The sequence below is a fragment of the Thermothelomyces thermophilus genome, chromosome 5 (genome assembly GCF_000226095.1).
Source record: "Thermothelomyces thermophilus ATCC 42464 chromosome 5, complete sequence".
Taxonomy (NCBI): domain Eukaryota; kingdom Fungi; phylum Ascomycota; class Sordariomycetes; order Sordariales; family Chaetomiaceae; genus Thermothelomyces; species Thermothelomyces thermophilus.
Genome location: NC_016476.1, coordinates 2926698 through 2942339, shown reverse-complemented (window position 1 = coordinate 2942339; position 15642 = coordinate 2926698). Strand labels below are relative to the sequence as shown.

At 46.0% G+C, this 15642-nt stretch overlaps 3 protein-coding genes across 3 annotated transcripts; 2 read left to right on the top strand and 1 right to left on the bottom strand.

Moving 5' to 3' along the window:
• Positions 1 to 1371: 1371 nt before the first annotated feature.
• On the bottom strand, positions 1372 to 4221 carry MYCTH_2308932 (uncharacterized protein). Its single transcript, XM_003665284.1, has 3 exons — positions 3608 to 4221; positions 2001 to 3537; positions 1372 to 1937 (listed from the first exon to the last, which is right to left on the bottom strand). The coding sequence occupies exons 1-3, from the start codon at positions 3877 to 3879 to the stop codon at positions 1509 to 1511; spliced, it is 2238 nt and encodes a 745-aa protein (XP_003665332.1). The 5' UTR covers positions 3880 to 4221; the 3' UTR covers positions 1372 to 1508.
• Positions 4222 to 4326: 105 nt separating this feature from the next.
• MYCTH_2308929 (uncharacterized protein) lies at positions 4327 to 6597 on the top strand. The gene is made up of 4 exons (XM_003665283.1): positions 4327 to 4479; positions 4540 to 4694; positions 4758 to 6132; positions 6195 to 6597. The coding sequence occupies exons 1-4, from the start codon at positions 4477 to 4479 to the stop codon at positions 6252 to 6254; spliced, it is 1593 nt and encodes a 530-aa protein (XP_003665331.1). The 5' UTR covers positions 4327 to 4476; the 3' UTR covers positions 6255 to 6597.
• Positions 6598 to 7862: 1265 nt separating this feature from the next.
• On the top strand, positions 7863 to 8936 carry MYCTH_2308927 (uncharacterized protein). The gene is made up of 3 exons (XM_003665282.1): positions 7863 to 7884; positions 7937 to 8282; positions 8381 to 8936. The coding sequence occupies exons 2-3, from the start codon at positions 8036 to 8038 to the stop codon at positions 8728 to 8730; spliced, it is 597 nt and encodes a 198-aa protein (XP_003665330.1). The 5' UTR covers positions 7863 to 7884; positions 7937 to 8035; the 3' UTR covers positions 8731 to 8936.
• Positions 8937 to 15642: the final 6706 nt, after the last annotated feature.

Sequence of the window (15642 nt, the reverse complement as noted above, 5' to 3'; positions counted from 1 at the left end):
ATGTCCTGGAAGGGACCTGAGCGGCGCGATACTCGGCGCTCAAGTCACGCATGCTCTTACCCACACTTCGCAACTCCCCCCATTGTTCAAGCCTCGGATGCATTTCAGCAGGACTGGAACATAATATGTTGAACTAGCCAAGAGGTGTGAGAAGTGGTTAGCCGTCTTGGAGACATGGGGGCTGTCGGTGCAGGTGTTGGGGCAGTCGCAATTCATAGCTAGGAAGAAAGCTGATTCTGTTAGCCCTGCTCAACGGCGGCCCAGTTCTTGAAATCTGCTTTCGTCGCAACTCGAGGGATGCGAAATTGTGCTTGGCGTGAACATTCACTGGAAACGACACTATCAATATTCCCACTAAGACCAGCGTGTGCCTACCTGCCTTCGGGGGGAAATGGCCGTTGGCGAATGTAATTATTGAAATGACCTCAGGGTCTCCATAGCCAGCCAGGCATGACAGCTCTGCGTTCCTCTGTCCCAACAGCCGCAGTATTTCCTTTCTTCATGCTCTTCTCGTCGTTTAACTGGGCTAGCGGCCCACGCTAACGGGTCGTGGCTCATTAACAAACCCCTCGAAATTAGATGCGAACTGGAGCTGCCTCCTTCGGCAGCGCATATGATAACGGCAGCCTGCGCCCCAGTGGTTCATCGACCCATAGCAGGCCGAAAGCATGCCGCATGCCGGCTGGCGCCACCGTGGTGCGCGCAGAGGGTATGGCTTTCCAAACATATCAAGACTCGTGTTAAAAGCCGTACAAAGTACTCTGCCTCCACCTTGGCCACATCCGATGCCCGGTCCCGGTTGAACTAGGGTGCAAAAAGGTAACCAGATTGGGCCATCGCAGAGGCAGTCCATGCGCTCAGATCGTACACTATGAAACGGAGGTGAGGCGGCATAGCCCTCATTTTGGCGGTTTGCTTATGCAGAGGCTACATGTCGCAAATAATTATCTCCTCTCGATCAGGAAGTGGATTGGCCTCAAAAAAGCACCGCATCTGCGCAACGGGACGCTGTCGCCGCCAAAACTCAAGAAAACACCCAAAATACGGAGAGACCCAACTGGCACTCACCCTGGATTTATCGTTGGCTGCTGAACAAGATACCTGTACATCAAAGAACAAATATGCAACTCAATTATGCAGTTGGCATCTGCACCACCAACCCGGCCATCAAGACAGGTTCGCGGTCAGTCAGGTTTTTATAATACGTCTCTCAGCCCATCACTCTTATCTATGAAGATTCGATGCCGAAATCTGAAACTCACCTGTCCATGCCAAACCCGATCCTCTTCATATCTGTCTTCTCGATCGCCCTTTCCCCGGTGACATCTAGGTCCAATTTGAAGAAGTGGCCCGTTATGTACTTGCTGGGTGCTTTGCCGCAAATGCTGATATAGCTGAGCGCAAAAACATGAAGCAAGCCCAGAGACGCCCACGCGGAGGAAACAAATCAAATTTTACGCGCTCCAACCAGCCTCTTGGCCTTACATAATGCCCTGGATATGAGAAACTTAGTTGACAATCTCCTCCGTTTCCTCCAGCACCTCTTCCATGACCTCTTCGACGACCTGCTCCTCGCCAGCGGGTGCCGCGGCCGCCGCCTTCTCCTTGAGCAACTCGGCCACGGGCTTCTCGGGCAGACCCAGAGCGGCGCGCTCCTCGGCCAGCTCTTCCTCCACGCTCTGGCGCCAGGCGTACCACTGCTGTAGCAGGCGGCGGCGGGCCTCGACCACGGCGACGTCCGCGCTGCTGATGCGCTCGGCATCCTCTTGTTCAAAGATGCGCGAGTACTCACGCAAGTTCTTGCGGATTTGCTTTTGCTCCTCCTTGGTGAGCAAAGTCGGAGGGCGGGGGCGCCACGCCCATTGCTTGAACTTCTCGATCACCTCCTCGCGCAGCAGTTCGCCCTTGAAGTCGTATAGGTGGTAGCCGTTCTCCATCTGCAGGTAGGTATTAGCGAGTGATATTCAAGTCTTCTCAAACGTGGGCGGCCGGGCACTTACCGCGTGCTTCCACACCGACGCCCAGGTGGCGACATAGCGGCCTGAAGGATCCCACTCGACATCGGTAATGCCGTAGTGCTCCGAGGTGTTCATGAGCTGCAGATTCGCCGTGAGGTCCTTCTCACTCTCCGGCTTGTCACCTTCAAAGTCGACATCGAAGAAATCGAGGTCGGAGCTCTGAGCGTTGTGGATTGTGGCCACGACAACAAAGCGGCCCTTTGGTGACCAGTAGATGGCATTGCTGTTCTTCTTGTCCAGTGTCCGCAGGTGCTTGAAATTGCCCACCGCGTTGCCCTTGGCCTTCTCTGGGCAGAAGAAGGAAACGGCCGTCTTGGGCGGCACCGCGGTGGCGCCGACCGGCTCGGTTGTGGTGATGATCACGAACCGGTCACCCTTGGGCTCCCAAGCAAAGTTGATGACCGTGTCCTTAATAGTGTCAACGACCTCAACAGGGACGCCCTTTTCCCGGACGCGGAAGATCTCCAGGGTAGTAGCCTGCGACTTCTTGGACTTGGAATGCCGGTCGACCTTGACACAGATGTACGCCGCATCGGATTGCCAGTGGAGCTTGACATCGGACACGCTAAAGAGGTTGAGGGAACGGACAATCTGCTTGGAAGGGATGCTCATGAGACCGACTCTCGCTGGGTTGCTGCCAATTTCGGGCGTCCAGAAGCAGAACAGTTGCTCGTACGTCTTGACACCGTCCCGGCGTGGAGTGGCGGGCGCCCACTCAAAGTCCATGACGCCCTCAATCTTGATCGCAGTCTTGTCCAGGAGATTCATCTTTGGGAGCTCGTACACGGAAATGGAGGTGCCCTGGTTCAGCCTCGCCACGTACTTGTCATCAGCGGACCACTTGAAAGCGGGCCAGGGGAACTTGGCAGCCTTCTTCGCGACCGGATCGTCCCCGGTTGTATCCTGCTGCGCAAATGACCGTAAGGGCTTTGCGGTCTCAATGTCCCAGATGACGTAGTTCTTGCCATCATCGTCGAGCGAGAGGGCAGGGTGGCCGCTGTCCGGAATCGAAATCGGGCGGTTCGACCAAGTGACCAGGTATTTTTCGTTGGGCGAGAAGGCAATCAGGTTGACGAAAGGGTGAGGGAATCGCCTCAGCCTCGACCAAGAAGCGCCACCCCAGAGTAGTACGCCCTGCGCATGCACTGATGTGAGGTATGTCCCCATAGGCGACCACTGAACGAAGGTCTCGGTCCACTGTTGCCGGTCCACAATGTTTTCCGGCTCGTCCTTCTCGTTGTTCCAGAAGACGCCCACAGTGTCCCCCCTGAACATGACGAACTGGTCCCTGCCGCGCCCGCTCGGGTCCGCCATGAAGGACCGGAGGTGCTCCTTCTCTTGAAACGGCTCGATCTTTGGGGGCTTGTACTCCTCATCGATACGGCCTTCCCGTCCGTACCGGTCGATATCGGTGAGCTTGTTGACGCGCAGGGTGTGCTTCTTGTCGAGGGGAACAAAATCGAGCTGCCGCACAGCCGCGGCAGCTTCGGCGGGCGACGAGTATTCGACAAAGGCGAACCTGCCGGAGGTCAGCACCAACTCTGTTTTACGTATGCAGAACCCTGCATCTCGGCCGAAAGGCTGCATACCTCAGCGACATGCCATCATCGCCCATGGGCATGTAGATCGCGTCCTCGCTGGTCCTGCCGACCGTGTTGAGTTTCTTGAGGAGGAACTTGATAAGCTTGGGTTTTTGCTCTTCGGTGACAGCGGGCAACCCGTCGATGACGACAAAGGTGTCATAGCCCTGCTCAAGCTGAACCTCATATTTTTCGCGGAGATCCGAGATGTCGACTTCATCCATGTCAAAGTCTTCCTCGTCGAGGTCCTCCTCGCGCAAGTGGTCGAACGACGGCGCCATGCTGGGCAATCAGTTCGGCTTGCTTGTCCGTATCGTGGGATTGCTGCGAAAACGGAGTGCGTGGCCGATGTGGTTGCTGCCGCGGGGACTGGGAGATCGTCGTCGGGATAATTGACGAGATTTTGTGCGCTGCGCAGAATGTTGGTGGGGTTCAGCCAGATCCGACTTTTGGGAGTAACAGAAAACGCCCCACTTAGACAGTGCGTTTAGCGATTCCCTGAACTTGCTACTTCTACAATACGCAGCAATCGCCATGAATGCAGGGCCTGTTCAGGTAGCTAATGAGGTGAAAAGGGACTCAGGAACGGTATCTACCTTCCAGTAACATTGGAAACGGAAGCCTCATTGCCTTGTCTCTTCCGGAGCGCAGCGTATCCTTGCCGCTTCAGGTGAAGGCCAACTGTGGAAAGGCGGTGAGAAAGCTCGGGGAATTTTGCCAGTGCCTGGGCAAAAAGTCCAGCAGCTTCCGCAGTTTGCAGCAAGTGCCTGCCTGGTCTGAGCTGCCCCTCCTCCCCGCCATCTCGGACCCGTTGCTTCAGCGGACCATATCCCAGACAACCCTATCGTGTTCACCGGATACTAAACCCGGCTGGCGTCATGGTGTGTTTATCTCTGATTGTTTCATTTTGCAGGTTGGACTGTTGCTAATGGACACAACAGTCTTCGTTCAGCCCCACCCAGATCTTCGAGGAGGGCACGACAGAGGAGAAGGGCGAGAATGCCCGCCTCGCAGCCTTCGTCGGAGCCATCGCCGTGGGCGACCTTGTAAAGAGCACCCTTGGGCCAAAAGGCATGGACAAGATTCTGCAATCTGCGTAAGTTTTTGGCCTTGGAGGTCATGCTTTCTGATGCGACACGGCTGACGAGGGGGCCGGCAGGTCGACCGGCGAAATCATGGTCACGAACGATGGCGCGACGATTCTCAAGGCTATCGCACTCGACAATGCCGCGGCAAAGGTTCTAGTAAACATTTCAAAGGTGCAAGACGATGAAGTCGGTGATGGTACTACGTCAGTGGCTGTTCTCGCTGCGGAACTACTCCGTGAGGCCGAACAACTCGTCGCCAAGAAGATCCACCCGCAAACTATCATTGAGGGCTATCGGATAGCCAGCCAGGCGGCATTGAAAGCCTTGGAGGACTCGGCCGTGGACCACAGCAAAGACCCCGAAGCCTTCAAGAAGGACCTCTTGGCGATCGCCAAGACCACGCTCAGCTCCAAGGTGCTCGCCCAGGACAGGGAGCACTTTGCCAAACTGGCGGTCGAGGCCGTCCTGCGGTTAAAGGGCTCGCCTGATCTCAGCCATATTCAGATCATCAAGAAGGCAGGAGGCAAGCTCAGCGAGTCTTACCTCGATGAGGGGTTCATCCTGGATAAGAAGATCGGCGTCAACCAGCCAAAGCGCCTTGAAAAGGCCAAAATTCTCGTCGCTAACACGTCAATGGACACCGACAAGGTCAAGATTTTTGGCGCCCAGCTTAAGGTCAATTCGACGAGCAAGCTGGCGGAGCTGGAGCGGGCCGAGCGCGAGAAGATGAAAGCCAAGGTGGAGAAGATCAAAGCCCACGGCATCAACTGCTTCATCAACCGGCAGCTGATCTACAACTGGCCTGAGCAGCTCTTCACTGATGCCGGCATCATGTCGATTGAGCACGCCGATTTTGACGGGATTGAGCGCCTCGCCCTCGTCACGGGTGGCGAGATCGCCTCTACTTTCGACCACCCGGAGCAGGTCAAGCTCGGGCACTGCGACTTGATCGAGGAGGTCATGATCGGTGAGGACACGTTGATCAAATTCTCGGGTGTCGCCGCCGGAGAGGCCTGCACCATCGTCCTTCGCGGCGCGACGGACCAGCTGCTCGACGAGGCGGAGCGCAGCCTGCATGACGCGCTGGCCGTCCTCTCGCAGACGGTCAAGGAGCCGCGCACTACGCTGGGCGGCGGGTGTGCCGAGATGGTCATGGCCAAGGCCGTCGAGGCTGCTTCCACTCGCGTCGAGGGCAAGAAGCAGACCGCTGTGATGTCGTTTGCCGTCGCCCTGCGCCAACTGCCGACTATCCTCGCCGACAACGCGGGTCTCGACTCGAGCGACCTTGTCGCGCGCCTGCGCAAGGCCATCTACGATGGCATGACAACATACGGGTTAGACCTGATGACTCCCGGCGGCGGCGTGACGGATATGCGGGAGCTCGGTGTCATCGAGAGCTACAAGCTCAAGCGAGCGGTGGTCAACTCGGCTAGTGAGGCAGCTGAGGTAAGTTTTTCTTTTTCGCCCGTGGGCCTGTTTTTGCGATGCAATTACTGATTAGTCTGCAGCTTCTCCTGCGTGTGGACGACATAATAAGAGCGGCTCCCAGGAAGCGGGAGAGGCACTGAGTGAAGGAAGGTTTCGACGGTGAGGTGTTGGGCTCTATAGTACCATAGATAGTCCCAATACATTGCTGTAATTAGGCCGGTTGTGCTGAACGACCCTGGAATGACTGTGCCTTGCCTTGTGAGCAATGGTTAGGCAGCGGCACGCCTGCCCAACTCGGTGACGGAGACCCAAGATTGTTCTTCCGGTTATCCAGTTGAGGATGGTTATCCATGCATGCCTGCGTGGTGGGGCCAGGAATGGGAACAAATACTGCCCACACATGCCATTTGTACGTTGTTGGTGTTGCAATTTCTAGCTATAATGAAGCCGTTCTTTACTCCTGGCTCCATGTGCAATCATCACTGGCTCCCTCACTCTCGGGACATGCCAGCAACCCATCAGCCGGAGCAAACTCGGTTTGTGACATTCTATAACGACGTTATGGCTGATCGCCACCATTCCGCTTTCCTTCAACTATTTGCGTTTTTGTCTGCGTTATGACAATCAACTAGCAAATGGACGGGTGCAGATACGGAGATGACAGAGGCAGAAGTTGTCGATGATGCTTGGTACACTCCATCCGATACCGGCCAGGGTGATTGAGGTTCAAGCCGAGATCGTTTTGGTGAAGCTTCTCAGCGATTAAACAAGGGCGCGTGTCATTTGCGGGCCATGTTTGATTAAGGTTGCCAGTCGTATATTACACCGTCTATTACTGTCGGTTGAGTGTGGGCTTGGTTTTTTCGACCTCGACGACCGGCAACATCCCGCAATACACATGCTAGGCTGTCGACAAAATGAGAGCAGCCATCCAAGAAAGGCTATAACAAGCAGGGCGGTACAACCTTAGAGTTGAGAAGGATGCATGACCAACAAGACAGCTTCGCCTATATTTTCTCATGCAATACACATATAATTACTTAATAATGACCGACGCTCGTCGGACTACGTTTTAGGTACGCACCTTGTTCGTCAGTGCACATTTCTGCCCCCGAGCCAAAGTTTCTGTCGAGCATCTCGCCACAAACGTTACCGGCGTTTTGACTCTGGATTGGTTCATGAACTTGATCGGACTGATGCGGTTAGGTAGGACGGATAATACCACGGCGGCAGGGACAAAAATGCTCAAATCAAAGCGTCAAGGAAGTCCGTCCGAGACCAGAGGAAATGTATCACAAGGAAGGGGCCTCCTCCTTGTGGCTGCAATTGTTGAGATCCATCCGTGTCCCTTCTCTTTCCGTTTAATTGAATACTTTCCTGTTTCGTATCCGCCTGCCCTCCTGCTTCCTTCATAGCTTCCTTCACTTGTCCCCTCCGCTCGTTCTTTGATGATAGGTGACGGCAGTAATCCTTCCCTCGCTGATTCCTTCCATCTTGATGCTCGGATACACACTGAAGCCAGGGCTCGTAAGCGGCTCGTCAATGCCTTGTCCGGTTTCGATGCGCCCTTTAGTTGACGACGAGTACTCGTACCGCTGTTGACCGGCTGATTGCGGAGTTCGATTCTGTCCCCAGCCCGAGGGCTTACTGTGTGCACCTGACAATGGCAGCCGTCGTCGTCGATGTCAGAAACCCTGGGACTCGGGGTCGGTGCAAAATTGTGTGCGGCCTGACAACTGTCGTAATTACAGGCTTGGCGGCATAATTAAGGTTCGTGACTATTGCACGACTGCGTTTCTCGGCTGTGATTGACGTAATCTAGGCGAACATTGCAGTTTGAGTTGGAAACCACCTCGTTCATTCGGGCAGGAACCAGCAGGATACATGCACACCCGGGCAGTCTTCTGTTGCTGATATAATAATGTCGCTGCTCTTCACCTCCCGAGCTCTTCGTCTCACCAGCACAACAACCAGACCAGCGGCTCGCTCCTCAACCCAGATCTACCGCACACGCTTTCGCACAAGGCACATCTCGCCCTTGCAGACAACGATTCGCACCCTCGCCATCAAGCTGCCGAACATGGCTGCCAATATCCCCCTCGCCACGCTGGGCGCAAATCCTGAAGTCGCTAAGAAAATCCAAGACCTCCTCCTCCCGGAATATGACCGTAAGTCAGGCTAGAGATTTCCGGCCTCCTTCCGTTCCCCGGGCATTCATCTTTATCGGTACATTTTCTATCGCTAACAAACCGCGTTCTTCCCAAAGTGGTTCACATATGCCTGAATCTCGACAGCGCCATCGCCGAGCTCCCAGGTGTCTGTGCCGGCGGCGCCAACGCAGCAAGCCTTCTTCCTTCCTCCGGCCTGGGCAGCAACGTCTCCCGCCCGGCGGCCGAGCGCAAGGTGCCGCGCGGTATCATCTTTGGCGCCGGGATCTCGGACGGCGATCTCGCGCGGGTGATGGACGCAGTGAAGAAGGACGCGCCCGAGACCAAAGTGGTGCGAGTCACGAGGGAGGCCATCCTGGCCAAGGGGGCGCAGACGCCCAGTCCGGAGATAATTACGAAGGTCTTGAGGGAAATACTCGCCGCAATGGTGGAGAAGGGGGAGCTATGATCCGCTGGCTTTACAGGGAAAGTGGCCGTTTTAATTATGCGCTCTGCTTCCTAGCTAGATAGGTACTAGGAAAGCTCACATCATTGCAAGGAGCTTGACCCGGTGCCTTAGAATTTGATTATCTGTATTATCAGAAAGGATCATGTTTCCTCTGTAAGCAAAGACGATACCCTACCAGATTCTACCCACTAATTACAGTATCACTGTGCTACAGCTCGGTGGCTACAATCAGTACAGCTCAGAGAGGCTGCAAAGGTACGACACCACAGCGGTATTCGCGCCGTGGGCGGCACTCCTAGACCAACTGTTACGGTCTGCAGAAGTAGGTAATAAAAGCGTTGATTCTTCTAAGTGCCAGAGGCACTTAGAGAAGCTGTCTAAATATATATTGACCCTGGCTTGTTATCCCTATTGGTAGGTTAGTCAGATCTAACCTACTGGTAGTTATATACTATAATAGGTACCAGGGTTTGGAAGAAAAAATGACGACCTATTATAACTTAGTAAATATATTAGCTATTCTATAGTAATAATCCTAGTAATTGTTCTTATTCCTCCATCCTATAGTCGTATCTATCTGCTTACCTGTTAGTCCTTTTTACTACTAGCTAGGCCTAGGTTGTCTAGGAATACGGATAGGGCTAATAGGCGTTCTTACTATAGGTACGTAAGAGTCTTAGCCCTGGCCTAGGTATCCGTAGCCGGGGTATAGCTACCGTAGAGAGCGCTAGTAGCCCTCTTGTATAAGGGGCTCTCTTATGCTAGTGTCTCTAGCCATAGGTATTTCTAGCCTATAGTTACGGGCGGTGGTTATACAACCGTATAGGTAATTAAGTTAGGAGGGATGCTAGCCCTTATGATAGCTAGCGGTAGTTAAGCTATAGGTACCTAGGTTCTAAGAGCCCTCTATAGTATAGTGGCTAATATAGTATACTTGCTTAGCTAGGTGATTATACCTTCGAGCTACTATAGCTTCTTATCTATACTCTTCTTCTAGTTAAGGGTAGCTATATAATTATTATTTATAGTTATTAAGGTCTCTTATAGTTATTTAAGCTCTTCTTTAACCTAGTTAAGGGCTTTAGTAACGCTATTAGTAGCCTTATCCTACCTTTGAACTATAGTCTAAGCTAGCCTAAGAAGGTTGGCCTTAGTAGCTAGTTATTAGTGCTTAGTAAAGTCCTTATCGGCCTTATTATCTTTAGCTATACCCTAGGTAATAATAACTTATATAAGTATAGGCTATATAGCCTAGCGGCTAGGTAGGCTATAATATAGGTAGCTAAGCTTAAATAGGTAGTTATTAACTAAAGTATTATTATTTCCCTTGGGTATATAGATATAGGCTATTAATAGTTCCTTAGGCTTAGATATATTAATAGGCATTATATTAGTAGTATAATATATCCTATATATAGTTTCCAATTTCTTTTTAAGGCTATATATAGCTAGGTTAGCCTTAAAAGAGTTACTGCCGGTCTTTTTATAGTAATGGTAGATCTAGTAGTAGGTATAAATAAGTATATCTTTATTGCTATAACACTCCTAGCAGGTATAGGTAAGGTAATCCTTAATAGGCCTAATTAATGTACTTGTGGATAGATATAGTAGGCTAGACTTAATGATCCTAGTGCTAGTAAAGGGGTCGAACTCTATACCTATAAGGGTGTTTTCTACCTCCTTAAGGCTATTAAAGACGATATAGGTATTATTAAATCTAGCCTATAATTCGGCCTCTTTGTTATTATTAGGGTCCCTCTTACTCCTATAGACGAACCTGCTAGTAAGTGCCTTATGCTAAGCATGCCTAGTTAGTATAATAGGCTAGGGTATAGGCTTAGGCAGGTAGAGTATTAAAACTAGCTATAGTAAGGCCTAGGATATCTAAGTAATGGTAGTAGTAGCTATAGTTTTAGTGACGACCGACATGCCCTTGTCATTATAGTGCTTAGTACCCTATTATATAGTTATAGGTAGGCTAATAGGTATATAGGTATATAGTTATATCCTAGGTAGTAGTATTAGTAGAGCCGGAGTCTTAGTAGTTCTACTCTAGTTAAGCTATATCCGATTTATAGGATAGGTGGTCGGTAGGCTCGAGCGTTAGAATTGCCTAGCGTATAGTTAGGGGCGTTAGTGGCCTCTTCTTATTTACTATATCCTATACCTTAGTAATAGCGAACTTGATTAATAATAGCAAGGTTAGTCTATTGTCCTAGTCTACTAGCTTATTAGGGCTATTAATAGCAAGTTCTTTATACTTATATACCTTATATAGGTTAATTAGCACCTATTTAGTTACACTAATACATTAGCTATATATAACTATATAGTTACCATTTATTTCATATATTATATTACTATTAATAGTATAAGGCTAGAATCCTCCTTATGGGTTTAAGGTCTTATAGTGCCTAGTAAGGAACAACGCTAATATAATATAGTAGATCTTAGCCTTAGTAGCCTTATATAGGTCAATTATAACCATAGTACTAGTAATAATGCTAAAGAGTATAGCCTTTATCTTACTATTAACTCTAACAAAAGTAAATCTAGCCTCTAGGCAAGGGATCTTAGTAATATCGTCTTTATCTATACTATAGAAGGTCTTATAGTTAGCTATTATTATAGGCCTAGGCTATACCTAGGCTAGATAATGCCTAGGCTTTACCAGGCACCGGAATGGACCTACCCCGCCCCACTTACGCACGCCCTACAGGTCTGTAGAGCGTTCGTTACTTATTCGTAACTCGTCCGGTAGACACACGGCCAAGGCCCGGTTAAGGCCTAACCCGGAGCCTAACCAGGCCCTACCTAGTATATATATATATATATTAATTAAAAGGTACTCTTCTATATAACTCTTATATTTTTCCTCTTTTTCCTCCCTAAGGTAGTTAAATAAAACATTATACACTTATCTATAGATATTATAAGGCTAGTATATTACATTTTGACTACCTTCCCATTAGTAGTAACTCCCTAAGGGGGTTATCGATAATATAGTTATAGCGGATTTAGGAGTATATAGGCCCTTAGGCTTAGCAGAATTATAGGAGTTTATCTACTCTCTTTAAGTAGTAATAGAATAGTAGAATGCTATGATTGACACTCTCTAGGTATCCTAAACCTAACCTGTCCTAATCCCTAAGTTAGCTAGGGTGCCCCTTAAAGCTTAACGGCTATAGTGGAAGCGTCTCCTAATTAGATAACCTTTTGACGGTAAAAAGAAACTCTTTATAGTATAGAAGAGTATAATAGAACATGTCCTTATAGCTAATAGAGATTTTATTAGCTCTAATTATAACTAATAGGTCTTTATCTAGGGAAACCTTATATACTAGGTATAGACCTAAGTTATAGCCTATTATAAATCTATAGACTCAAAAGTTAGATATAACCTGACTTAGTTTCTCTAATATCTTAAGAGTATCTTCTCTAACCTTTATAAGAAGACAGTAACCTTATTAAAACTGGAATTCTTATAATAGAGGGATAATAAACCGTTTATTACCTTTATTATTTAGTTTAAGGCTAAGCTATTAAAGGTAGGCGGCCTCCTTTAAAGTGATAAGTTATACTTGATTAAATTATAATAATACCTCTCTCTAAAACTTAAATATATAGTAGTTAGATAAGAAATTCCTTAGGATGATTATATAATAGCTATTAAGAAATACTATAGGATTACTATAGATCTTAAGGCTCTTTAGCTTAGTAATAAGTATTAGTAGATATAGGGATAATAGGTAGTACCTAAACTATAGAGAGAGAAGGACGTAGATAGAGATATACTAATAACTAGAATTAACTTATTATATATTAACTTATAGAGGAAGGGACCTAATAAGGATAGGGTAGGAAAATGTAAAGGTAATGCCTTATAGGTGAAATAGATTAGTCTAGAAGTATATATAGCCTAATAGGTAGCCAGAGTATATATCTAGTATAGGTAGAAGGGTTACTTTATTACTAAATGTAACTTTGCCCTTACTTTAAGGCTAGTATAATAGAACTAGTCAAGAACTAACATTAATGCCTTAGAGGCTAAGGATTAAAAGGAAGACGACGACCTATCTAACGAAGAAGACAGGGAGTAGGAAAAAGAGTAGCCCTTAAGTAAAGTCTTATAAGGGGGCTAGAAGACTATAATTACCTAGAAGATAAGTTTATAGAGATTAGTAAAAGAATAGATAGACCTCCTTTTCTTATTCTAATCTTCTTTAACTCTATCGGCTTTATAAACGCTTAAGTAGATAGTAGATATTCTAGCTATAGCGCTATTAATAAGAGAATATATTAGAAGCTTAGAATCGAGTAAATTAGTTTACCTACTATATATACCCTTGGGACCGTAACTAGGCTATAACTAGACTAGAAGATTACTTAGATAGCTTACGTTATAATAGATATTAATGGCTAGGAGAGCTAGGCTATATTCTATATAGTCTTAGAACTTATATATAATATTATATTAGGCCTCCTATAGATAGAATATTAGGAAGTTATATTAGATATATATATAGGTATTCTTAAGATCAGAATATAACTAAGACTACTTATCTATAAGATCTCTTTATAGTCTAGATAAACGGAAATCTCCTAAATAATAGGTATAGTCTTTATAGGCATAGTATAGAGGGTATAGAAAAAGAAGACTTCTAATACCTTCCTAGTTACTAGTATCTAAGAGATAATAATTATCCTAGAATCGAGATACTAATTTGATAGAGATAACCTAGGAAAAGGGGGTACCTAACCTAAGCCTAGTATAGAGTTAGAGGTTACCTTGCTAGACAAACTTTACGACTTTACTAACCTCTTTAATAAGGAGAAAGCTAGTAGACTTCCCTTATATTATAGTATAGCCGATCATTATATTAAATTAAAGGAAGGCCTAGATAGAAAGATTCCTAAACTCCTTTAAAGGCCTCTCTATAATATACCATAAGATTATTTTTTAGAAGTCCGAAAGTAAGTCATTAACTTGCTAGATAAGAGATAGATCCGAGCTAGCTCCTCTTTAGCTATTGCCCCTATCTTCTTAGTAAAGGAAGTGGATAGAGAATAAAGGTTTTATATTGACTATTAGGCACTAAATAAAATTATAAAGTAAGATTAGTACTTCTTTCTACTTATTAAGAAGATGCTTTACTCCCTAGCCGGAGCTAAATGGTTTATAAAGCTTAACGTCTAGGTAGCCTTCTATTATATCTAGATTATAGAGGGCTATAAGTATTTAATAGTATTCTAGACTTGGTTTAGCCTCTTTAAGTGGCTTATCTACCCTTTTAGACTTATAGGTATATCTATAACTTTCTGATAATATATTAATAATGCTCTTAGCCTAATACTTAGAGACTTTATAATAGTATACCTTAATGATATCTTAGTCTATATATTAGATAATAGGAAAGATTATATAAGGTAGGTAAGAGATATACTTTAAAGGCTATAGAAAGCAGGACTTATATTAGATCTTAAGAAGTATATATTTACTATAAAAGAAGTCAAATATCTCAGCTATATCATAAAGGTAAGGGCTTAGGTTTACCTAGACCTTAAAAAGCTAATTACTATCTATAAGTAGGAGGTACTATATAAGGTTTAAAGAGTATAGAGTTTTCTAAGGTTTGTAAACTTCTACTAAGACTTTATCCTTAACTTTTCTAAGTTAACCGTACCCTTAATATAGTTAACTTATAAGAATACTCTGTTCTAATAAGGGACTAAGGAATAAGAGGCCTTTAAAACTCTTAAGATAGCTTTTATATTAGAACCTATCTTAATATAATAGGATCCTAAACGGGAGATAGTACTTAAGGCAGACTACTCTAGGATGGCGTTAGGAAGGTACTTATCCTAATAAGAAAAAGATAGGGTCTTATATCCTATAACCTACTATTCTATGAAACTGTCCCTAGCCGAACGGAACTATACGATCTATAATAAGGAACTACTTATGATTATCTCGTGTCTAAAGGCCTAGTTAGCTAAGCTTCGTAGTATTACCGCTCCCTTTTGGATCCTAACTAATTATAAGAACCTTAAATACTTCTCTTAGCCTTGTTTAATTAATAAATGGCAAGCTTAATAGGCTAAAATACTTTCCCTCTTTAACTTTAAACTTTATTACTAACTAGGATTATGAGCTTCCTATCCTAATACCCTATCCTACTATAAATAAGATTACCTTAAGAATATATAGCGTATAGTATAACTCCTCCTTACTATTCGGATAGATACGATTAATACCTTGTCGTTACCTAAAATATATTACTTACTAAAGGGGAGTACTATTTTCACAGACATATAACTTATAGCCTTATAAGATAAGGGAGTTATTAAGGACAAACATCATATATACCGGCTCTAGGCCGTCCAAGATAGGGCCTAAAAGTTCCTAAAGGAGGCGAACATAATATAGACTTAGATTATGGATTATTTCTTTGATATATAAGGTACCCTTTAGTTCTAAGGTAGACTTTAGCTTTCTATATAGAAGCTACTTATAACTACTATTCTTTAATATATCTATAACTCCCCTATATTAGGCTACCTAGGAAGGAATAGGTTATTTAAAATGCTCTAATAGGACTATTATCAGGATTTTATATCCCTAGATATAAAGAGATTTATAAGGAACTATTATATATATTAAAGGGCTAAGGTTTCACGTTAGCTATAATAAGGACTCCTTTAGCCCTTACCTATCGCCGACTACTTATAGAAATAGATTTCTATCAATTTTATAGTCGATCTCCCTATACGAGACGAAAATTTACCCTAGTACCTTATAGTAATTACTAACCGGCTGTCAAAGTACATCTAACTTAAAGCTATATCCCTAATAGGAGCCGAGGTATATATACTCTAGTTCTAGAACGTATAGTAGCGGTTTTACAGATTTCT